The following is a 23,968-nucleotide window of genomic DNA, read 5'->3' on the forward strand; positions in this document are numbered from 1 at the left end:
ATGACGAGTGAGACCTCGTCGAAACGTCGCACAGACACCCCGACTCTTACACGGGAAGACACCCGAAGACACCAAAACCTGCATTCCTGTACCCGTGAAAATCTACGAAAGCATATATATATATATATATATATATATATATATATATATATATATATATATATATATGACATAAGCAACTGTCACTAAATTTATATTTAAAACATAAAGGAAAATGATGATATGATAGGCAAGACATATTTAAAACATCTGCAAACCTTGTTTGTAATTCAAGTAAATTACAGGAACTGGTTTGTTCATAGAGAATAAGGAGAAATTAGTAGTTCAGAGAGAAAGAAATTGAATTGCAAGCTGCAATTATCATGTAAGGAAATCAAGTTTCTCAGTGATATGTAAAAATCATCCCATAATAATAATGAAATCTGTTTCCACTTCAGAGAAACATCCCTGTCTGTCTGAAAATCAAGGAGTCAGCAAAGAGCCAAGAGTGTAGACAAGGAGTAAACATTTTGTTGAAGTGGCAGCAGTCAGTGATGAATTAGCATCACTTTTGGCAGTGCTTTGCTTTGCTTCAGACACGTTTGCAGACTCGTTGCTCCATAAACCACAGTGTGGCAGTCTTGGTAACTTGTGCTCAAAAGTTGAAGTGAAGGTGAATTGAGGGCTGTGATTAAAATAGCTCTCTCATGAAAGTGTGCATGCAGACCAAAATGGAAATTCAGAAGATAAGGATGAGTCTCTTGGCATGTGAAATGTCAACTGGCACTTCTGATTGGCATAAATAAAGGCACAAATACATGAATAACAGGGGAATTTCCTACCATAGAAAATGTTCAGCTATAATAATCAGCATGCGATGGGAAAATTCCAGAAGGGTAGCCATGTTAGGCTGTTGCAACAAAACCAACAAAAAGTATTAGGACATCTTCAAGACAGATTTATGGTGGCATTAGCTTTTGCAGACTAGAGCCCACTTCATCAGACACACAATATATCTGGGCCATCTGTAATCGCCCCAAACCCAATGTCCAATCATAGGCACCCACTGAAGTTCAGACTGTCCTTATTCTCAGAGAGGGTGGGTCTAAGTCTGTCGCATCCTATTTTCAGGTTGATTTTAAAGAGGAATACCTTTAAAAATCTACCCAGGAACACATATTATAAATATATATTTAAAACCATTGAGAATATATTCAAAACAACTTACAAGGTGGTTCAAGGGTTGTGCTCTGCCTCTGTTCCACCCACCCCAGGGTGCCAACTTGAATACAACATTGGGGAGGGCGAGTAAGCCCTGCCCTGCATAAATGAACAACATCCTCCACATTTCACCCTCAACATCCCGATCTCTCCCTCATCTCTCTCTCCAAAATGGCTGCCTCATACACCCTTATACACTGAGACGTCTGCCCCCTCACTGTGCTGTGAACCTGAGGGAGCAGGCAATGGAGGGGCCATTGGTCCAGAGCCCATCAAACTCATGCAGGCTCCCTTGTGACATCCGCTCCATCTTAGGAGCAGATATATAACAGATATATAAAAATGGAATACATCAAATGAACATGTATACAGTATAGCTAAATGAAGCAGTGCTTATCTGCACCTTAAATTTGTTTTTATACTCTTTATTTAATAACCAGGCTTTATTTCAAAGTATATTGATTCCTCCGTGCATTCAGAAGTCTTCACATTTGATAATAAAAACATGTTCTTCATAACTGAATCCCTTAGCAGTTAATCTCTGGTGTCTTCATTAGTGATGAGAATCGCACAGAGACCCAACTGCATCAAGTAAACTGTGATATGCCACATGATTATTGTTGAAACTCATTTGCAAGTCTCTCTGTATACAAAGGAAGACAGAAAAAATGAAGTTTCAAATTTTAGAGCTCCAGATTAATACAATGGGAAAAGGTTGCATACGTTATTCATTTTGCTTAACTAACACAGGATATTATACATCCTCTTCATTTAATACTCAATATTTCAGTTGGGTTGGTACTGTATATGCGTTAAGAATTTTATCAGAGAACGTGTAAAAAAAAAAAGCACTTAAGTTGCAATTCAACCCTAAATATAATGACTAGGGAGTAAATCCCACTGAGCTCAGGATTTAATGCTGCATAAACATGCACAGGATGGTGCCACAGGGTTGCACTCCTATACACTTACGTGATAATAAGTCCCAACAGCTTAGAGAGTATGCCCTGAGAGCAAGAGCCAGTTTGTTTTCTCCCCTCTGAAAGTTGGCCTAAATTTGCACCTATACATATTAATGAGCATATGCAAATTTTATGCCTCCGCATCTTCTAAGTACCCAACAATGCCCTTTTGCCTGGATCTGTTTCATCACGTATCTGAGTTCAAACACCATGTCATTGCAAAATAAATGGCATCCTAATGTACTTTCTGCTTGAAAGGTAGACTCCAGTGCTCTCCTACTGCTGGTGTTTGAACCTCAGTACACAATAAGTTAGCCACAATTCATCTTTACTCTGTTGTTTCTTTGTTATGTGCTTTTCCTCAAAACAGCTTCCAAACCATTTGAAACCATAAGCCATAGTTAAGGCAAGGTGTTTACATTTTAGGCATCCATTGTGCATGCGTAGATGACTGCTGCATTGAGTAGGAATTGGGGCTGTGGGCGCAAGAAAACAAGCCAGGTAGTGATATGCACAGCAATGTAAAAGGCAACTTTTACTCTATACTAAAAACCTGTGGTCATTTGGGGATGGGGGAGTGTTGCATTAATTTTGTATGGGAAATTCTGCTTTTATCGCTCCTATGCCCTTCATATCTTTGGCTTTACTTGCATGCTTGGGTCTCTAATCAACAGCCCCTCGCACATACACAGCTATAATAATGGTACTGGGTGCAATTAAAAAATACATATCAAATTTAGTACCCCTCTTTTTGCCAGCATTCATGCATTCACTCTTCCTACCACATTTATTAAGGGTGTCAAAATGTTATATTTGTCACCAGTTTCTAAGGTGATTTCCAGTGGCTGAATCGCTGCTGTAATTCAGCTGCAAAGAGGCATACAGTAAGGCTGTCCTGCCTTCTTTGCTTTTTCATTTTAACTATAGAGCTCCTGGGGTGTGTGTTGAGTCAAAATCTAGAAATTTAAGGGCTAGAGATTAACAGACTAAATCATACACTCTGGGTTTACATCAAGGATACTTTAATATAAGGTATTTGTGTGAACTGTGTTTCCCAAAGTGATTTACCTAATTAATGGGGTAATCCTATGACAATATCTACCAGGATGAGCAATCAGGATACAGTGGATCTCTGGATCAACTGGCTGATTCCTGGCTCAGAGGGCATTAAGTCCCCAACCTCATCTCAGCTGAAAATACGCCAACATAACTTGCTCATCCCAGCTTAGCCTGCTGAGCTGAGCCCAATGTAAGTCCCCCAAAAGGGGCATTCTGGAGGTGTGGCAGGAATGGGACCACAGAAAGGGGACTTAGGTTGGATCCCAAGGTTATCCAGCTTGGTCATCAACCTGATAACATAACCATTTTAAAGGCTTGTTTGCCCTCTTTCCAGTGACTGATTTAGGCGAGAGTGACTGCTTCGGTTGCACTGGATGCGGAGCTTCAGGGGAACTGTAACTATGATGTAGAATGGAAGGGGAACACCAAATTTTGGCGTTGCACTAGGCACTGCTAAAGTTTGAGACCCCAAGGTCGGCCACTGCTCTGCCAGATTTGGAGAGAGCAGAAGCACCCTTACTGAATGGGTTTTGGATCTGGTGTAACTTTATCTCGGCTTAATTTACACTGGCTTGCTTTATGCCAGCTTCTTCTGCATTGGGTTGCTCCCAAAATCAGTTTGGCCACCTCTTTGGGTACGCATACAAACACTATATTCTTAAAGACATCAGCCTTGTGTAGTCTTTTTGAATTAATACAAATGGAAGCAGTGGCCACAGATTTAGAGTTAGAAATTTTAATTATTAATATAGTGTGTGTATGAATACTTACCAAAGTCAACATTCTCCCCCATCTGATATACTTTTGAATCTGCCTGTTTCGGTGCCACTGATCTGTTTCATGAAAATGGTCCGATGGGCTTTTTTCACTTTCCTTTGGAATACAGAAGGGCTCCATTTTTCATTAGCTGCGAAATGTTTTTTTTAAATTTCCCAAATCTTCAAGACAATCATACCGCACTTATCTTTTCTAAAAAAATTATGGCAAATAACTGAACCCCATGAATGCTATGCTAGAGAACAAAAATGCTGATACCATTACATGTTTATCCTCAGACAACTCTGTCTACAATCCTAGTTTGGGACTAGGCAGGCAATTGACTTTTGATCCCTATTCTCACAACACACTCAACACCCTGCGGAAATCCCAGTTTTCAAAATAACTGGAAAACACTTCCTTTAATGTTCTAGGGTTGAAGTTAACATATTACCCTTGGCTCAATGAATACGCCCAGATGATGTCTTTCTTTGATGTAACAGCTATGCTAAATAAATTGGCCACAATAAAAACATGAAGCAAATAAAACACCTGTTTATCTATTTTTATTATTGTCTTGTGATGTACTCTTAAGCTCTCACTCTGTTTATGGATCTGGAACTAGCCCTATGGATCCCTGTAAAGGTTGGCAATGAACAAATTATATCCAATGTGAAACAGATCTAAGTGTACTATATGAGGCTTGGGATAAAGAACGCAAGAACACAAGGCAGATGGAAAGTAGTGCTTCAGTCTATTGAATCTTCAGGGGGGCAATATCAACTGAAAAACCTGCGCATAGCAGGGAGAGAAATGAACCAGATTTGTGGAGAAGGTACCTTATGGAGGGAATAAGCCTTTTCTGGGGTTCATAGGCATATAAACTTTATTCAGGCTACTGTGCTGTGCTGAATATGGAAACAGGTAATGAGAACCATATTCAGCCTTGGGGTAAGATGTAGGGTGATTGGCTTATTAAAATCCCATAATTAAAAGTCTTAGTGATAGTACTATTAGCGTATGCAAAGTTTTGCAGTATCAGCTCACAAGTTAAGGTTACGTTACCGTAAGACCTACCATTAGACTACGTTGGGGGAACAAAATTAGATTCTTATATAGCCCAATCCTACGGGTGTTTATTCAGAAATAAGTCACACTGAGTTCAGAGGGATTAATTCCCGTAAACAAAAGCATATGATTTCAGCTTTTTTCCTGTATACTTCTATATAAAAAGCTTTTCTAAACTATGGAATTAGTAATTTCAGCAAGTGATCAGGGTAATTGTCACATGGAGTGTATTGCAATTAAAACATTTGCAGAAAGGATTAGGGCTATTGATGCCAGCAATTCCCTTTTTCCTCGAAATGCAGTCTGATGGAGATAGCAGGTAGCAGATCTGGGGGTACCATTAAAGGACAGCAAATTGTCAATTAATTATAAATGGCATCCAAAGCTCCGCAAGTAGAAGTCCAGTAGTGAAAGGGGGACCTGCCTGCCTGTCCTATCACTGCAGACTCCTGCATCTCCCCCCAAAAAGGCACCTGAGGATTGGCAGACTCTCTAAAGGCCTAGGATGTGATTTGTGCACATGGAGGGGATGATTGGCGGTCTATACTTGGGGGGGGGGATTGATATTATTTATGAGTTTGTCTCACACAAGCAATAGTTGTGACTTTTCCCAACTATTCATAGCTCCTGTATGTAGTTATATTTACTCAAGTTGTATTGTGGAAGTGTGGAGCGTTTTAAGATAGCAGTTAGAATGAAGGATGTAATGCTTCCTAAAGCTGAGGTTGGGAATTGTTAAAAGCAAGAGGGCTAAGAACATAAAATGGAGGCTGCAGCTCTAAATAAAAATAATGTTTAATATAAGGCGGGGCTTTCCTTTGCTTTAAGCTGCCAAGGTAACTGCATTTTCAGCCTCAATTTCTTACAACAGAAAGGGGAGGTGGGGAGCGCTTATGCTTTTATTGCCAGGGCTGTCACGATCTGAGCTCTGGAGCACATGTCACCCGCAAAGAAGTGAAAGCAAAGTGAAGTGCTTTCAAGCACAAAAGGGGCACAAAGCAACACAAGAAAAATATTATCGGGGAAGGAATAAAAGAGATCTTGAGAAAAATAAACCAGGCTTTGCTCCGAAAGGAGTCACGCAGAGCGCCTGTCACGGCTTGACTGCCCTAATTATAGAGAGAAATGCAGCATCTTCGTGAATTGAAGGCGTAAATAACTCGCTGGCAAGGGGGCTCCTCGATGCGATTTGGCTTCAGGGTTGAATCTGTATTACACCAAAAACACGGGGGGGGCAGGGGGAGCTGCCCGAATTTCTAAAGGACCACGACTGCTGTCGAGTTTTCATTGCATCTGTTCTCAGCACAGGGATCGGATTAAATTACTGCCAATTTAGCCTGAATGAAACGTTTCTCTCTCCCCCCCCCCCGCCTCCCCAGACCCCTCCCCGCAAGAGGGGAAGAGAGCCTCAAGCAGCAGCACCAGGAGAAAGAGGCAGCCAGGCGCGGTACGAGAGGGAGGGGAAAAGTGATCGACAGATCCAATGAGGGGAAGGCAGCCAACGGGCTTCCACGGAGACTGGAGACAATTGATCTGCGGGAGCTGGCTCAGGCTCCCTCTTCAACGTGAGGCGTGCACAGCCTCAGCCTCGCAGATCGCCGGAGCTGGCTGCAAAGCTGCGCGGCTATGGTCCGGAGCCAGTTCCTCGTGGCGGCCGAATCGCGCTAGATCTCCACCAAGCCGGGCAGACCCCGTTGGCGAAGCGGGTTTCTTTTCTGTTATTTTGCTTTTTTCATTGCTTGCTTGTTTTGCTCTTTGCTTGACATTTCCCTGAGAGGCAAAGTGCGCCTCAGCAGCCAGCCAGCCAGCCAGCCGCCGTCGGGTCCCCACGTGCACACGCGGGTGCCGATCACATTGGCAGGCTGCTGCTGCAGACTTGAATTTGGGGAGTAGCGGGAGCAGAAGCAGGAGCTAAAGAAAGAAAGAAGCGAGTTTCTCAGAAGCCCTTTGGCGCAGCAAGGGTTGCAAAGGCATTGATTGCACCGAGTTGCGGCGGCAGCAGCAGCAGCAGGATGCCGGCGGCTGCTGGCGACGGGCTCCTGAGCGAGCCCCCCGCGGCGAGCTTCGGCGACGGCGGCGACGAGCCCACGACGCCCCCCCTCAGCCCCGAGGGGACGTTCCTGGCCGCCTGGGTCAACGCGGCCGCGTCCCGGGAGCGGCTCCGCGAGTTCCAGCACACCAAGCGCGTGGGCAATTACCTGATCGGAAGGAAGTTGGGCGAGGGGTCCTTCGCCAAAGTGCGGGAAGGACTGCACGTCGTGACCGGAGAAAAGGTACTTGGCTCTCGCCCCGCGCTCGAGGGGGGGGCAGCCTTTTGTTTTCCCGCCATATGAACCGAGTCAGGCTTTGTTGCCCCTGAGGTGGCCCCACGTGAGGCGACCTCGCCGCCTATTCCGCTGCCCGGACTGCTTATCGCCGCTTTGTCCCGCCACCGTCCCAGCCTACCCCCCCCCCCGCGGCCGAAATTTGGTTGAATGTCCGGTCAGGCGGTTCCCTCTTACCCGACAGTCCCCCGCCGCCTCGCGGTCCCGCTCTGTCCATTCGCGCCCCCCAAATTCCCGTCAGCGAGTCGCCCCCCAGGGGCCGCTGTTCGCTACTTTCCCGCTCGCCCAGACGCTTCTCCCTCCGGTTCTCTTCCTATCCTTTGTAATAAGGATGGTCGAGAGCTCTAGCGCTGGCTTTTTTTGCTTAAATGGACAAGCGCCCCCCGCGCTTTCCGTGCGTGGGATTCTTCCTCTGGCAAGGGGTAATAATAACAATAATCAACAAATAAAACACATAGGAGGAGGGGTATTATTCCAGTGTTGAGGTGCACCAAGAGAAGAGAGCCACCAAAGACATAAAATGTGAGGTGGTCGAATGCAGCAATGCCTTGTGGCACTTAAAAAAATATGACAGCACAACCCTATGCCTGTGTGCAATGGTTGTTGTATTGTGCTCCACCGAACATACAGCAATGGGATTAATCACTGTATAAGCATGCATAGGATTGTGCTTTTTAATGTAACATGTAAGCTGCCTTAAGAACCAAAGAGGAACTCTGCTGAATCAGGCCAAAGGCTCAACTAGCCCAATATTCTGCCAACCTAGCAGTTCAAAAGCACACCAGTGCAAGTAGATAAATAGGTACTGCTGCTGCAGGAAGGTAAACAGCTTTTCCGTGTGTTCTGTTACTCGGTATGGTGTTCCGTTGTGCCAGAAGCGGTTTAGTCATGCTGGCCACATGACCCAGAAAGCAGTCTGCAGACAAACACCGTCTCCCTCAGCCTGAAGCGAGATGAGCACCGCACCCCATAGTCCCTTTGACTGGACTTAACCATCCAGGGGTCCTTTACCTTTTACCTTCTGTTTTTATTACAGTGTAGAGGCTGTTGGTCCAATAGAGACTATGCCACACACACAAAAACACAGAAGTTGTGTGGCCATAGCAAAGTACACAGTAATCAGTAGCTGCCCAGGCTTTTGCAGTAGATATGTTATGCATTTTCCAATTAGTAAAAATAAAGCATTTAGTGCTGCGAAGATGCAATAACACTACAACAGACGCTCAATACAGACTGTGTCTGGATTTGACATAACGAATGGGTGACAACCGCACCTAGAAAGGTTCTTGCTTTTGGCATTATTCAGTGTGTGCTCTAAATATAATAACTTTGTTGATAACATGCAGCTTTGCTCAATAGTATATGACACAAATGACCATGCTTAATTAAACCACGTACACCTAAATGGTAGTGTAAGGGAAATACAGTGGTACCTCGCAAGACGAATGCCTCGCAAGACAAAAAACTCGCTTGACGAAAGGGTTTTTTGTTTTTTGAGCTGCTTCGCAAGATGATTTTCCTTATGGGCTTGCTTCGCAAGACGGAAATGTCTTGCAAGCTTGTTTCCTTTTTCTTAACACCGTTAATACAGTTGCGACTTGACTTCGAGGAGTGGTGTGGTAGCCTTTTTTGAGGTTTTAAAAACTTTGGTGATTTTTGAAGCTTTTTCAAAACTTTCCTGACACCGTGCTCCGCAAGACGAAAAAATCGCAAAACTTGCGGAACGAATTAATTTTGTCTTGCGAGGCACCACTGTAAGTAGGGCCATTCCAGGACAACTTCAAAATGTGATTTGAAAATGACAACTCCAGAATATTTTGGAAACTCTTACCAAACAGGTATGTGGGTTAATGCTTGAGAGCGACGCTGGACTCTTGGGTAATTGTGGTGTGTGACCCAGTGATCCAGATATCTTGTATGGCTAAACTTCAGAAGTGTTTCTGGTTAGATGACTATGGGCTGTCTCTGAAGATCCAAATAGCATATAACAGCCACCAGGATGCTTTTGGGAGTCAAGCGCTTTGATCATGTACACCTATTCCCTGCCAGTTGCATTGGCTGTCTACTCATATTCCAGCTCAGTTTAATGTTATGTTCTTAACCTTTAAATGGTTTGGGACCAATTAATTTGAAGTACCATTTTTACCTACCCAGGTGTTGGGGCTGATAGTAGAGGCCCTGCTCTGTTGCTTTCCCTTAATGAGCTATCTTGCTGGTGGGTATCAGGGACAAACCTTTGCCAGCACTGACTCCTCAGCTGTAGTTTCTTCCTCCATGAAGTGCATACGACCCCCTCTTTGATTTCCTTTCAGACATCATCCTCAGCTTCTCATCATCCTTTTAGTGAAACTCACTTGATCGTTTAGCTCTTGCTGTTTGTTTTAAATTTTATTGATTTTCAGTATTTTAATTTTCATAAGAAATATGAATTTTCTTATGCGTTGTGGTAATGCACCATTTGAATGGGGTCTCTAAAAAGTATATAAACTAAATAAATATGCTTCAGGTTATTAAATATGCTTAAGGTCACAGTTCACATTATCTGGAAGTAAGCCACATTGAACCAAGTAAATCCTTGTAGGATCAGTCTACCTCATTTTTTGTCATTTGAAGGTTCTTTTTTTTACTAAACAGATGCCAATACAATAAGACATGTTGTTTCTTTTGTACATGCAGTCTGGTCCTGTACATGTTTACTCAAAACTAAATCTCACTGAGCTTAATGGAGCTTGCTCCCAAGCAAACATGCAGAGAATTATCAGGTTCAGGTAACGAGTTGTTATTTCATATCTGCTTCATAGTGTCATCTGGTGCTGTGTTCCTAAAACGTTGGGTCATGCCCTTGTTATCAGGAGAGTTGTAAAAGCAGAGGTTAAATGAACAGCAGTTAAAGCAATCTCTTGGGGACAGCAAGAGAAAATAGATATAGAAGTGTTGCTAGAAGAACATCAAGCTTAGATGTTGTTGTGGCAGAAATATTTAACTAGTAGATCCATTTATCAACTAACATATTTATGTCAATCAGAAAGGTGCTTTTAACAGCAGATGATTTTTTTTAAAAAAAGTAAAAACTTTATTTTTAATATTTATACTACCTACATACTGCAAGCATTCCCTTCATTCTGAAGAGGCAGAATGCATTTTCTAAGATTATACCCACTGCATCATCTAAAAACAATAGTATTTCCCCTATTTTTCATATGCAAACTAATTTAATCAATCAAACAAACAATTAATTGACTAGGTTTCATACCATTAATTAAACAAGATTTATTTGGGCAACAGTTCTATTGGCTGACAACAGGGAGCTGGACTAGGACTGAATAATTTAAGGCTCATGAGAGCTCATATATGATTCTAGAGTAGGCACTTTACTACCTCTGTTTTTCTCTTGCCTTCTCGCCTAAGTGAATCTGCCTCATCAGTCCACTTATCCCAGGACTACACACACACATAGTTCTGAATTTACAACATGCTTTAAAGAAAGCAAGACTTCTTTATGCTTCCATTCATCTAAGACTGGACTTCATCTTCAGTAATACAGACAGAAGACATCAGGGCTGATAAGACATACACAGGAATGGCAGTGCTGTACTCTTCCTGGATAAGCAAATTTTTAGACTATTTAAGAGTATATGCTGCAGAATCTTCCTAATCCGTAGCCTTCTTTATGTGTTACTTGCATGATGGGGTTTCCATGTAATCAAGGGAGAGTTGGTCTGTGATGTTCCCCAAGATTGTTTTCTCTGCCCCTGGTGTGCACCTATGCAGACATCCATGGGTAATACCTAGATGTCAAGGCAGGGTAAACCTCACAGATGAGACCTGTGGCATGGTTCTGCTACCCCTTGACTGCATAGAGATCCCTTTGCATGAGTAGGGCATTACGAACTAGGGTCTAGGTTTGTCACTTTTTCCTGACAGGCTCCCTATATTTCTGCCTGTCATGCAGCAGATAAAACAGGTTCTGTTTCCCCCAGCCTGGAGATGTAGTGATGGGGAACTGCTGAATTATGTTGCTATACAGCTGTTAAAAGCACCCACATTCCAACTGTCTTTTTCCAGCAGCCACACTCAAACTGTCACTCACTCTTAGCTCCGCCCAGCATTCCATTCCACTCCCTTACTGTCAATAATTCTTCCATTCAAGCTTCCTGTCACATTGGACTTATCAAAAGCTAAGAGCTGTATAAGAGTGGCAAAGAGCTTTTTATGTCAGGGGACTCAACTCTGAAGAAATCTATGTCTCTTTCATAAATGTGGCACTGATTAATGAGTTGCAGTTCACATTGGGGCATTGTGCAGATCCACTCGTCAAAGTGACTGTCAAATCAAAGTTTTATGTAGGACTGCCTCTGAAAACAGTTCAGAAACTTTGGCTGGTTCAGAATTCGGTGGCCAGGTTGCTCACCGGAGGAACAATGCAGAGTGCTGGTTTGACCAATTAAGCCTTAAACAGCTCAGGACCGCAGTACCTCAAGGACCTCTTTTCTCCATATGAACCTACCTGGACCCTGACATCATTTTCTGACGCCCTTCTTCGTGTGCCTCCTCCACATGAGAGGTCCAGAGGGGGGCAGCAGAAGAATGGACCTTTGTGGAATACTCCGGCAGGGAGGTTCAGCTGGTGCCTTCATTAAAAACCTTTAGGCGCCAGGCAAAAATGTTCCTCTTCAACCAGGCTTTTGGCTGATTAACATCCAATATCCTTTTTACATGTGTTTGGGGAAGGGGTTATTGGTTTGAAATAAGCACAACAAAATTTATCTAAGCCATTTTTTTTTGTTACTGCCAGTGTTTTTTTATGGGGGGGACACAGGGGGTATGTATACCCCTAAACATTTTAGGGGTCTAAGTTTGGCCTCATTGAGGGGCAGTATTTCAATATGAGTAGGAAAATGAGAGTACCCCTAAACATTTTTATAGAAAAAAGCACTGGTTATAGCTATAGGTTTTGTCTTTTGTATTCTATTTAAGACAACTCTTTTATACCACTTTCATGTTGTCAGACTATGGTTTCCTTACCCAATATGAATATAGAGAAGATTGAGGCAGTTAAACATATATTAGCTGAAAACAAGTGAGGCAAGCTATTTTTACAGTGGTATTATAATAAAGTAATGTAAACTTTTAATATTGCAAATAACATAATTAGCTTTAGGTGGGTTTCATGAGTGCATACGCTCTCTCTTTAAGAAAAGCGATAGCAACTCCGTACGTTTCCATGGCATTAGTTGCAAAGCTGGGTTAAATAATACAAGGAGCCCAAACAGAAAATTCTCTCCTACCAGAGCTGTGCCATCTGTGTTTCTGACAAGACTGTACAAATGAAATAATGCTTGTAGCAGACTCCTGAATCTTTCATAGCCAAGAGTAATCCAGGACTAGCTTCCTCTGCTAATAGACAAAACCCCTGCTGGAATGTAATGGTCTGTACAATGTGTCAAGCCTTATATAAGTCCTCTGATGGGTGTCTATGGATCTGGGAGGGTTCAGTAGCTATTCCTTCTAGTCAGCCAGCCTACAACTGGGATACAGTCTCAGAGAGATTAAAATTCATGCCCAGCTTAAGCAAACATACATTAACAGTTTTATGTTTACCCAGCCGCCCTGAGACCTCCAGGTATAGAGCGGTATATAAATTAATAAATTAATAAAAAACTAACTTGGATCAATTTAGCTGCAAAACTCTCTGCTACGATAAATAGCCATTGTGGTATATATTTATTTCTGGAGGTATTTAAAATCCAAACTTTTATACAAGTATATCAATTAATTAAGAGCCTGAGGTTCAAATTCCCACTCAGCCATAAAGTTTGTTGACTCTATGCCTGTCATTTTCTTACAACCTAACCCTCTTGAAGGTTTATTGTGTGAATGAAAGGGATAATAACTATGCCACTATGGGCTCCTTGTGAATGTTGGTACATACTTGAATTAGAAGACTGTGTTATCCACCTCGAGCTTCTGATGAAAAAACTGAAAACCTATTGAACATCTCAATGCTGCACAACAGAATTAGTAGAGCCTGCTTGGTGTTTGGATGATTGGTTCCTGAGGCTATATAATGCTTGAGTAGCTCATAGGTTGAAACCAAGGATAACTCTTGCCGTCACATAGTTTGCCTTGATTTCAGCCCACTAAGAAATCTGTTTATCCATTTCATTAATGGTACTGCAGTGCTTTAAAAGCTTCATTCTTCACTTCTTTTTTGCATGAAATCAGTTTCGAATTACAGTACCTGGTAGTCAGTGTGAAACAGCTGCTAAAGATAAGACTTCCACAGGTTGTTGTGCAACAAAAATAGAGTGACTAATAGTAGAAGTGGTCTTATTTATAGAAAGCTCTGTTTTTAGACTATATTTCTAAAGCAAACAGCTGCTACTCTGTGTATTTTAGAACCTTGGAAATGCAGGGGTGGCTTGTGTGGGAAGAACAAGCACTCCACAGAAAGCTAGAAATTCCTGTTAACCTTTGACAGGTTGATGTTGAATGAGGCAAACAGCCTCTAAAGACAGCTGTGTAGCAGGTCCTCTTGGATCTGTCAGTGACCAGTCATTTCGCATAGAATTTTTTAAAAATTACATGCTGCCATAGCAGGCACATTTCCTCTGAACTGTGTGCCTTGCATTACCTTTTGAATCACTTCTGAGGGGCTGAAGTATGTATACAAATAGCAGTGCAGTTCCAAATCTTCTCAGCAGGTGTTGAGTTTTGCTTTCAGGGAACCTTAATAAGATTCAGTCCTAGAAATAGTTACAGGGTATATTGTATGGTTGTTCCAAGGCAACCGTAAATGCTTAAGTGGCTAAATTAACAACCATTTACGTTTAAATATTGAAAATGCTGAGAGATTACATTTGCAGGAATATGGACGTTTCCCCCACCTTCATTTGCTTTAGCTAGTAAAAATGCTGGCAAAAGTGTAATCTTCCTCAGATACATTTCTCCTGTAGTTGTTGTGTTTGAGATAATCCAGTCTTGTGCACTGTGATTATTACATGTGCTTGTTTATATAAGTGTCAGACCCAAGGTTCAAGTCTCCACCTAACCATGAAGCTTGCTGGGTGACCTTCAGACAATCCCTGTTTCTCAGGCTAATGTACTTCGTAGTATTGTTGTCAGGACAGGAGGGGGAAACTATATAAGATGCATCAAGGTCCTTGGTTATTATTGGGCTATATGTGTATTATCATTAAACCACTGTGCTATTGATTATCCCATCATTAATTAGCTCTATGGTGGCTTTCCAGGACCTCACCCAGCAGTGGAGAATGCATCTTTAAATGCACCAGGTCAGAGTGAGGCTGCAGAGTCTTCTTCTGTCAGCCCTCTCCCCCCTCTTCCTTCCTGCTGTAGTGAGCAGCACTATGTTTTTGTATAGCAGTAACCAGGGGAGAATGGCGGGTAAGGGGACCAGTAGAAGGGCAGCAGCAACTACATTTCAGTGTGTAGACACCGCATATTGGTGAGACCTGGTGATCATGTTTTCCTTTGCATTTGGGCTTTAATCCACCACACTCAATATAGTGGCCTTAAAGTGGATAATCAAGCCAGGCACGGTTTCTATGACAACTTATTTTGGAGGTACAGTACAGGCAAGTCCTGAATGTAAGAAAGAAACCCCTTAACTAAATTGGATGGTATGAGTAACATTTCAAAAATGGTAATATTGTGTCTTTGCTCCTTTGTTTTTGTTTCATCAGATAAATTTAATCTTCCCATGTTTTCCTTTTTTAATTCCCTCCGAGTTACTTCCTGTACACACACATTTAAAGAAGAAAGTGTGATTTTCTTCACCATCAGTTTAAAGGGAAGTGTTAGGCACAAATTCTTTGTAAAACATATAAAACAACCAGTGGATTTTTTCCCTCTCTCCTCATTTTCTTACACTAAATTAGGATGAAGAATGGTATAAGCTGCCATCCCTCTGGCTGGCCAATGTAGGTGAGGAACTTGATCACCTGACTCAAGTTTCCTGTCACAGATGCTTAATCTTTTGATAGCACATTCCTCCCAAGCAGATTAATGAGATGAATAACTTTATATCACAGTAAGAATTGCCATGCCTTATTGTAACTTCCTTTCAGTCCTCATTTGCCTGTAATTTTATCATTAACCACAAAATCCAATCTGCAAAAGTGGGCTTAAATCTGGTCAAATGTTGATTCTTTGTTCATTTGTAAAGATACTGTCAAGTTTGTAAAATGTGAAATGTAACTAAATATTTTTATGCTGTATTTTGTTTCCTGTCTAGATATTTGTTTGATATATAAGCCTCGACATAAATAAAAACACATTTTTATCTTTTTCTGAGACCTATTAAAAATGAACAAACGCAAGAAATTTGGATTAAGGGAAAGAAATCTCAAGTCTGTTGGGATCTAAAGTACATTATCTGTGCATCCAGAGGCTTTTGCATTTGAACCAGGCCTGCCACAGTTCTGCTTTTTCAAAGAAACTTCACCTGCTGAATCAAATCAGAGTTTCCTACCAGTGGTCCCCTAAGTTTGGGGTACAGCTTTTTCAGTTGCATTGGAACTCTGACCAGTGTGTGGGACGTTTTACAGAACGTTGCTGCACAAGCAACATTCCCCGTTCAGCCATTTGGGTTCTGTAGCCTTGCAAATAGGTTCACAAATACCTTTACTAGCCTGCCTGGCCACACACCTGTACCAATCACTTATGTCACCCTGGTGGCCGGAATGGGAATCAAAACCTTCCAGTGCACAGCAGCATCCCTGCCTGTTCAATGGGAGGCCATTCTTGTTCTGAAAACCTGACTAACTGCCAGCATTAGAAGGATAGAACCTTGTGGCAGAAAATATTGTCTAATGTGGCACAATTGATGCTGTAATTTTTTTATATATTAAATCTGTGCAAATGTCATATTTCAAGAAAGGTCATATGTTGTTTTAAAACATATCCAGTGGTTGTATGGTGGGGGAGGTGATAGGGCTTATTGCTTTGGTAAGGTAGCATGACGTAACATGTGCAGGAAATTTTAAATAGCTTAATGTTTAAGTCAGGATGAGCACCACGCTGCTGAGGTGCAGTCACCTGTGTATTATTTGTTACATAATCAGTTCTTTCCTTGGCTACTCAAGTAACAAGCCTATTTAAAATTGTCATCCTACACTGCATGTTTCTAGAAAGGGAAATGGTATTTACTACTAAAGTCTGTTGTCTGCAAACCTAGCCTGGATTCTAGGAAATTCATATTAATGTTTTTTCCGCTGAAATTTTCAACGTGTTCTGCAGTAGACTGAATTAATGCACATGTGGCAGGTACTTATCCTCTTGAGATAATCTGCTTTCAAATTTACAGTATCTTCAGCAGTGAACATTGGTAGAGCCTCAACCCCCCCCCCACCCCCTGCGCATATAATCATTTCACTTGTGGATGGCCGGTGGTGGAAATATTCCAGTGTTTAGGTTAAATTGACACCAGGTGAATTCTTATGTGAAAATCACATCTGGTTTCTTCTGTATGTGTTTGTATTTCTTGCAATTTTATGATGTGTAAGGTTGTATGCCTGTTCTTGAAGTCATGCTTTTGTATATAAATGTTTTGTTAGTTAAAGCATGCCCTCCACTGGATTCATTTAGGTTTGAAGTCCTTTTGAAGTTAGTTACACCAGGGAGAACACTGACATATTCATTGGTCATAAAATATTCTATATAAAGTCACTGGTTGTGTATAGCGCGGAGGGTGAGGGAGCAAGAACTTTCCTTTGTCCCCCTTTCTCCAACACATCTGCCCAAAGAGAAAAATGAGAGAGAGAACTCTTTTCCTTGCATGGCCTCCTGTATCTCTTTCCTCTGGATTTTCTTAGTTTGGAAGGACAAGATGGAGTGGGGGCAGAAGGACAGATTTGTGAATATATGTATAACGGACAAGTAAACCTGAAAGAAAGCTCGTTGTTGTGTAATTTTTTTTCTCTCTCTCATGATTTCTTATTCAGCCCAAGCCCTTTTCTGGCTTAGAAATGCAGGAGGGGGGCACCCTGTACCTCAGCTCATAGAGCACCAAAGGTGCATAATGTGCTCTAATACGTCTCATTCTCCATTTTACTTCTCCTGTTGGGAAATGACAGCTAGTCTGTCACATACAGATACCTGGGAAAGTTTAAAGACGGAGGTGTACATGAGGATGAGATCTCAAGCGCTCTTCTGATTTTGCCACCTTTTCCAATGGTGTTTCAAATATACGCAATTTCACTTAAACACGTGGTGCCTTGGAACATAACCCCCACATAAATTGGGAGTTGCCTATAAAGAGGTGGAAAGGCATTCCCATGTAACTTGGCCCTCATCAGATATTTGAGCCCCATGCTCAAGTAATATTTGGACAAAAACAGTGCTAAGAACATTATCAATAACACACTTTTTTGAGTGAAACAGGTTAGGTTCTTATAAAAACAGTTTAATTAGAACCTTTGTTGGCAGCAGATGTGTTCAAGGTTCGCTTCAACTTGAAACTTGCGATTTCAAAATGAGAATGCTACCTCTCGAGCTTCTAATCTGTTCCCTGAGAAAGAAAAAAATGGGATCCAAATTAACAACTGGAACATAGCCTTGTTGACTTCCTTGCATGGCAAGGTTCGCGTCTTCTGTGCCAAGGGCCTAGCTTTAGCCCGCTTTGTCAACAGTTATACTTGTGAACAAATGCCCCAGCTGACAACATGAAATGGCAGCCAGTCTACTTACATGCAAGTAATTTCTGTGTTTCTCTTGGAGCATCTGGATTGTACAGGAGCACACTGGGGCAAAGGAGTGAGAGGAAGATTGCTTGTGTGCGCACAACTGAAGCATCCTGCTGCCCAAGTCCATAATTCAGCATAGCTGGTAATACCAGAACTGAAATCCCCTGTGTGTCAAAAGAGCAGTACTACTGTTTTGCTGTGACATACATTTGCTGTAGAAAAACTATAAAGAACATTGAGTCATTGCTGCTTTGGAATACACCACATCTCAAATGGGAACATTTACATGTATCCTGTCTTATGGATCAATTAATGTTGTCATTTTGTAAGTTCTGCAAACAAGTATTTTCATGTTAGGCTTGACTATTAAAATAACATTATTACTTGGCATGGGTTTTCTGCTTTTGTTTTGCCACATGTAATCTCAGAAGTCTCATCTATCTCATTGTGACAGAAGACATTTGCAACATTAAAAAGGCTAGTTGTTCTATTATCAAAACCAACTAGGGAGGATACATTTGTGACCCAGGCATTACTTTTGTTTGGCTTTATTTGAGCTCTGTGTTTTCTTAGTTCATCTAACTTAAAAGGACCAGAAAAACCTCTGTTTTATAGCAGTTGGAAACCTGATTTACTTCATGGGCAGTTATGTACAGTATTCAGCTTTGGTCAACAAAAGGAAACAGACCATGCTTGTCTTAACAGGTATTTCATCTGTCACAGCAATCATGCACAAGACTCCTCATTCATTTCTGCAACTGCCCATTGAAATTCCTTTCCTCTTTGTCAACAGTATTTTAAGCTTAACCTGGATTTCTAGTTTTTAATGGCACAAGGAGCATGCATGTTTCACATTATTTATGTAATGCCAAAATCCTTGTTTGGAAAATATCTGGTGAATTATTGAGCAAATTAACTTACTTCAGATGTTAAATTTCTGTTGCTGATACTATAATATGAGAAACGTAATTCTTGTTTCAGGGGTGGGTGGGGGTAGTAATTCTCCTGTCTCCCACTTTAAAGAGAGAGAGAAGGAATGGACACTTGTCATGAGGGGAAGGTTGTTAGCATAGCCTGGTAACTTAGAAGGGATTTTTAACGACTTAAAACAGGGATTGCCAACCTAGTGGGCACATTTCAAATTTTGATAGTGATAGCGGCACCAGTAACAAAATGGCTGCCATGGGGACTGTGGCATAACACAAAATTAGAGAGACAACCACTCCAACAGCCTTATGCTTACCACAGGAAGTCAGCTGTATCCTGTTGGTCCCGATTATGGAGATCATCACACACACACACACACACGCGCGCGCGCACACACACACACACACAATGATGCTGTTGCTGTCTAACAACAATAGGGAACATTCTTCAGCACTAGGGAAAATATGCAAGGTAGCCACACCACTCTAATTTGCCCAATATCTTTCTTTCTTTCTAGCAGGGCTGGCACCAATCTGGTGCCCGTGAGTGCAGGATTAGCGAACTCTGCCCTAAACAAAGAATTGCAGGTTCTGTTGTGCATGCAGAATGAAATAATATTTATCGGAATAATATAACAACAACAATGAAGTCAGTGATAAAGTAGAAACCTTTGGCTTTACCAAAGTTTAATGCTAGAGAAAGCATTGCGAATGCATGTGACTTCATTGACTTTAATGACTATTATTTAGATTTTAGATAAATGATAATAATTACATATTTTAAAATTTGTTGCAATTTATATTTGAAGGCAAATGCATTTGAATGGAAATATTCTTTCCATTTTTTGATTCATTGATTTTTTTATTCCATTGTGTTTCTGCATTGAACAGTAGTTTGTTCTTTCAAAAAGCATGAAGGATTCTCCTATCTACATATAAGAATATGTAAATCAGAATGCATTTTGCTTTTAACCTTTTAAATCTATTTCTGAGTGTGTTTTCTTGAAATGGTGCTTTCTAGGCATTTTGTGTATTTTTAAAGAGAGAGCTGTATCACAAAACTTGGATATGTGCAACAACGGGTGGGGGTTGATTAGCTGTACTCTTGTCTACCACCTTAAAAAAGATATGAGAGTATACACACCCTAGCAATGAGAGAGATAGGCTTCTAGTCTTCATATAATTTTAAGAAAGAAAAAGCTTCCAAAGTGCCAAATATTTTTGTGGTAGAAGTAACCTTGCTGGTGTTTATCTCTTCATTTTTTTTGAATGGCTACATAAGCAATCCTACTGTTGTGTGCTGCAGTGGTGGAATGACATATTCATAGGTAAGTGTGGATTGTTTAAGCCTTATCATGTAAAAGAGCAGTAAATAAACAATTTATTTGAAAGGTGACCATGGGTGAGCAAATTGTCGCTAATCACAAATGATGTCAAATCCAGCAAATACCCATAATGCTCATACTACCTCATTCTACACAGCAGTCATAGATGCAATAGATACTCTATTGGGGGGGTGAATAGAATTTTCCTAGAAACAAAATATTGTAAATGGAGGGCTTGGGAATCGTTAAGCCTTGAGGAAAGAAGTAGAAGTACTGTACTGCACAGAATAATCATGTGTTATGGTCGCCAAATGCAAAGAACAAACAACAGGGAATGTTCTGCTTGTGAATTTTGTAAGGGCATCTGACTGATCACTGTTGGAGGCAAGGTGCTGAACTTCATTGTCCTTTGTTCTAATCCAGCAAGTCATTTCTTACATTCTAACACACGTTCACAACTCATCTATTGAGTCATGGGAACTGCCCTTACAGAAAGTATGGGAGCCACTTAAATTGCTTCCATTTCACTGGAACTACTCCTGAAATTAAAGTAAGGCTCATGTTTAAGTGCCTTACCAAATTTGGCTTGTAATGCAAGAAATGTTATCTTGAAGCAATAAAAGAACATTCCTTTGAATCCCACCTCTCTTGGGAACAGAGTAGTTGCAGCTGTGTGTACACAGTTCACAGCCTGGCAACTTGCACTGAAGGATTTCCCTTTTTTATTTGGGGAAAGTGTTGATCTATTTCAAGACATGGATTTGGTTTGAAAATCCTTTTCTTAAACTTATAAACCTCAGGGTTGGTTGTGTGTGCGTGTGTGTGTTTTTTTTTTTTTGAAAAAAAGCTTTGTAGGCTGCATTGAAATGTTCTGTTTTGTGTCCTTCAGTCTTTTTAATTACCAGAACAAGCAGTAAAGAACAAATACCAAATGAATCTGACACCATCTCTAATCCTTGAATAGTTCCATCCTTAAATGATTAAATCTGAAGATGCAGCTTTTAACTATAAGCCTCCACTCACTCAGTTACTGTTTACTGTATAATAAAACAGATGGGATGGAGATTGCCACTGCGACTGAATTTCAGTGCTTGTGAGATAGTTTGAACTTCCGATTCAGAGGTGACAATATGCTGTCCATTGATCATGCAGTGGATGAGAGTAGGGGCCACTATCTACCCCTATTTAAAATGGGGCTGGGGGAAATGGAGTAGATGTTTGATTAGAGCTGGAGAGGGGAAACATGCAACATTCAAACAAATTTCAGTGCTAGAATGGCCACTTACTTGATTTCAGGGTGGCCAGCTGTCGCGACTCGCTGCGGCACCTCCAAAGCCTTGCCATGTTGTTTCGGCCATTGGAAGCTTCCCCGGCTGCCACAGAGCATCATGGGTTGCCGGTATTTCAAATCTAGCCTATCCATGGCGGCCTGTGGGCGGGGCTTGGGGAGTGGACCTGGAGGCTGCAGTCTTCACTCAGGTCTGCTCCAAATTACTATGACTGAATCTGACAATTTGGCACAATGTCATAGAAACATAGAGCTGTGATGATAAATTTAGCAGCTTGCATTGTATTTGGATTTCTGTCCTGATCTGCTCCTATCAGCAAAAATACTGTACGGTGGTACCTCAGGTTACAGACGCTTCAGGTTACAGACTCCGCTAACCCAGAAATAGTACCTCGGGTTAAGAACTTTACTTCAGGATGAGAACAGAAATCGTGTGGCGGCAGCGGGAGGCCCCCTTAGCTAAAGTGGTGCTTCAGGTTAAGAACAGTTTCAGGTTAAGAACAGACCTCCAGAACGAATTAAGTTCTTAACCCGAGGTGCCACTGTATTTACTTGAGTCTAATACGCCATCAAATCTAATGTGCACCTCAGTTTTGAAATCCTTGAAACCAAAAAAGGTATTTGCTGGCGAATGTAAATGTGTCATCAAATCTAATGTGCATTGAATAATTTTTTTAAGTATTTGATGATATGACATCATTTTGTAAGAGAATCTGGGGGGAAATTGTGCAGGGGAATGGAGTCATTTTATCCTGATGTGTAAAGCATTACAGTCTAATCTTAAAAAGCAGCCTAATCTTAAAGTTAAACATTGGTTTACACTGTCATAAAATCATGAACTGGTACATGGTTAGACAAGCATCTGAGGAATCTGACCTTAGGTTTTGCCCTCAGACCTTAGACTTAAGGGATTTTCTGTTTTATAATCATGAGACAAGAAAGCAAGAAGGAGAATCTTTCAATAAGAAGATATTTATTTTAGGTTTCCAGACCCTTGATCATCTTGGTTGCCGTCCTATGTTCACTATCCAACCTAATTTTTAGGTGAAAATCTGAAAAAGTGTTATTATGTAAAGTTTCACTGCAGCTGGGAAAAGTACATCTCTGTTGCGAATGGTACATGTATATTCACCCTGCCTGCTATTTATAACATAATACGCCTCTACACACCCAAACTGGTTGAGGATGAAGCACTAACTCCCTTACATGAAGCAGAGATCATTTGTATGATCAATGTGCATCAGTGACAATTCCCTTCCAGCCATTTTTTTTTTGTCCTTTCCCCATGTGCTTCTCTGAATCCCAAGTCTTCCCTTGATGCTCCTCTATAACCAATGGGTTGTAGGCCCTCAAGCCAGACAGACTGATTTTTTGGAGCACCACACTTCACTCCAGTTTCTGGGAAAATCCATTGACCTATTTCCTTGAAGCTGTGGAGAAGTTCTCCTGTTTCTCAGGCTTCTCCAGTGCTACAGTAAAGCATCCCACCGTCCCAGCAACGTACCCTAGCAATCCTTGCTGTCCCTGCAAGGCAGAGTTTTTCATGCCCACTTCAGGGCACTGAAAATGGTAAACTAACACCCTGTAATCATTTGGATTTGCCATATGAGAAAATAACACAGTGCAGTACTGGTAAATATTAGGGAGGGTGCTTTTTTGTAAAAGAAATTCCCAGTTACATTTATATTCATTCAGATTACAGTATACTTTAACTAGAAGACTCTGGGACTTCTCAGGAAAAGTTGTAAAGAGAAATGGACATTTACACTGCAAAAAAACACACCCCGGGTTCTGCATAAGGATTTGGGCTCTTTATAAAGCTCGACTGCTTTCAGTGATTTTCCATACCACTGAAGTTCAGCTTTACAGCAAACTTGTCTTTTCTTTTTAAAGCCTTTTCTCAATTTAATTGTGGGAGCTGGTGTTTTGTTTCCCACCAGCAGGATATTTTACGAACGCCAGGACTTGAATTATTTATTGGAAGTAAAACCAGAGTTGCACATAAAGCATATAAGGAGAAGGAGGTCCCAGCACCATGGGGTGTTTACAAAGAGCAGGATTAAAGAAAAATGGTCTAAATAAGCCAAGTTGTTGTTGTTTTAAAAAAACTTTCAGCCTTGCCCTTCTACCCAGTTGAACTTTGCAACAGACTTGTGAGGCAAAATTAATTAGCTCATATGCATTTATTATGTACAAGCACACCATAACTTCTAAGAAATAAGTGCTACTTTTAGTTCGCACCCCTCATCAAAGCATTGTGATGTAGATGAAATAGCTATGTGTAAAGAGCAGTCTGGTGGGCACAAGGTTGTATTAGGGTATGATACCATACATGGAAAGTTGTTTGCATTTCC

At 41.3% G+C, this 23,968-nt stretch overlaps 1 protein-coding gene and 3 long non-coding RNA genes across 4 annotated transcripts in view; 1 reads left to right on the plus strand and 3 right to left on the minus strand.

Moving 5' to 3' along the window:
* Positions 1–1,609: 1,609 nt before the first annotated feature.
* On the minus strand, positions 1,610–2,402 carry LOC309531410. The gene is made up of 2 exons (XR_014219305.1): positions 2,173–2,402; positions 1,610–1,843 (listed from the first exon to the last, which is right to left on the minus strand). It is a non-coding gene; the product is annotated as an uncharacterized lncRNA (long non-coding RNA).
* A 26-nt stretch (positions 2,403–2,428) lies between these two features.
* Positions 2,429–7,338, minus strand: LOC309531371. Its single transcript, XR_014219264.1, has 3 exons — positions 7,244–7,338; positions 3,993–4,128; positions 2,429–2,638 (listed from the first exon to the last, which is right to left on the minus strand). It is a non-coding gene; the product is annotated as an uncharacterized lncRNA (long non-coding RNA).
* The window catches only part of HUNK (hormonally up-regulated Neu-associated kinase), a 56,953-nt gene continuing 39,467 nt past the window's right edge, over positions 6,483–23,968 (plus strand). Inside the window, exon 1 of the mRNA XM_082220747.1 lies at positions 6,483–7,318. Within this exon, the coding sequence (XP_082076873.1) occupies positions 7,058–7,318 (261 nt within the window). The 5' untranslated portion in view covers positions 6,483–7,057. The remainder of the gene's footprint in view (positions 7,319–23,968) is intronic.
* Positions 17,775–21,690, minus strand: LOC309531378. Its single transcript, XR_014219273.1, has 3 exons — positions 21,613–21,690; positions 18,080–18,298; positions 17,775–17,900 (listed from the first exon to the last, which is right to left on the minus strand). It is a non-coding gene; the product is annotated as an uncharacterized lncRNA (long non-coding RNA).

The sequence above is a fragment of the Podarcis vaucheri genome (genome assembly GCF_965113315.1).
Source record: "Podarcis vaucheri genome assembly, chromosome: 4".
NCBI lineage: Eukaryota > Metazoa > Chordata > Lepidosauria > Squamata > Lacertidae > Podarcis > Podarcis vaucheri.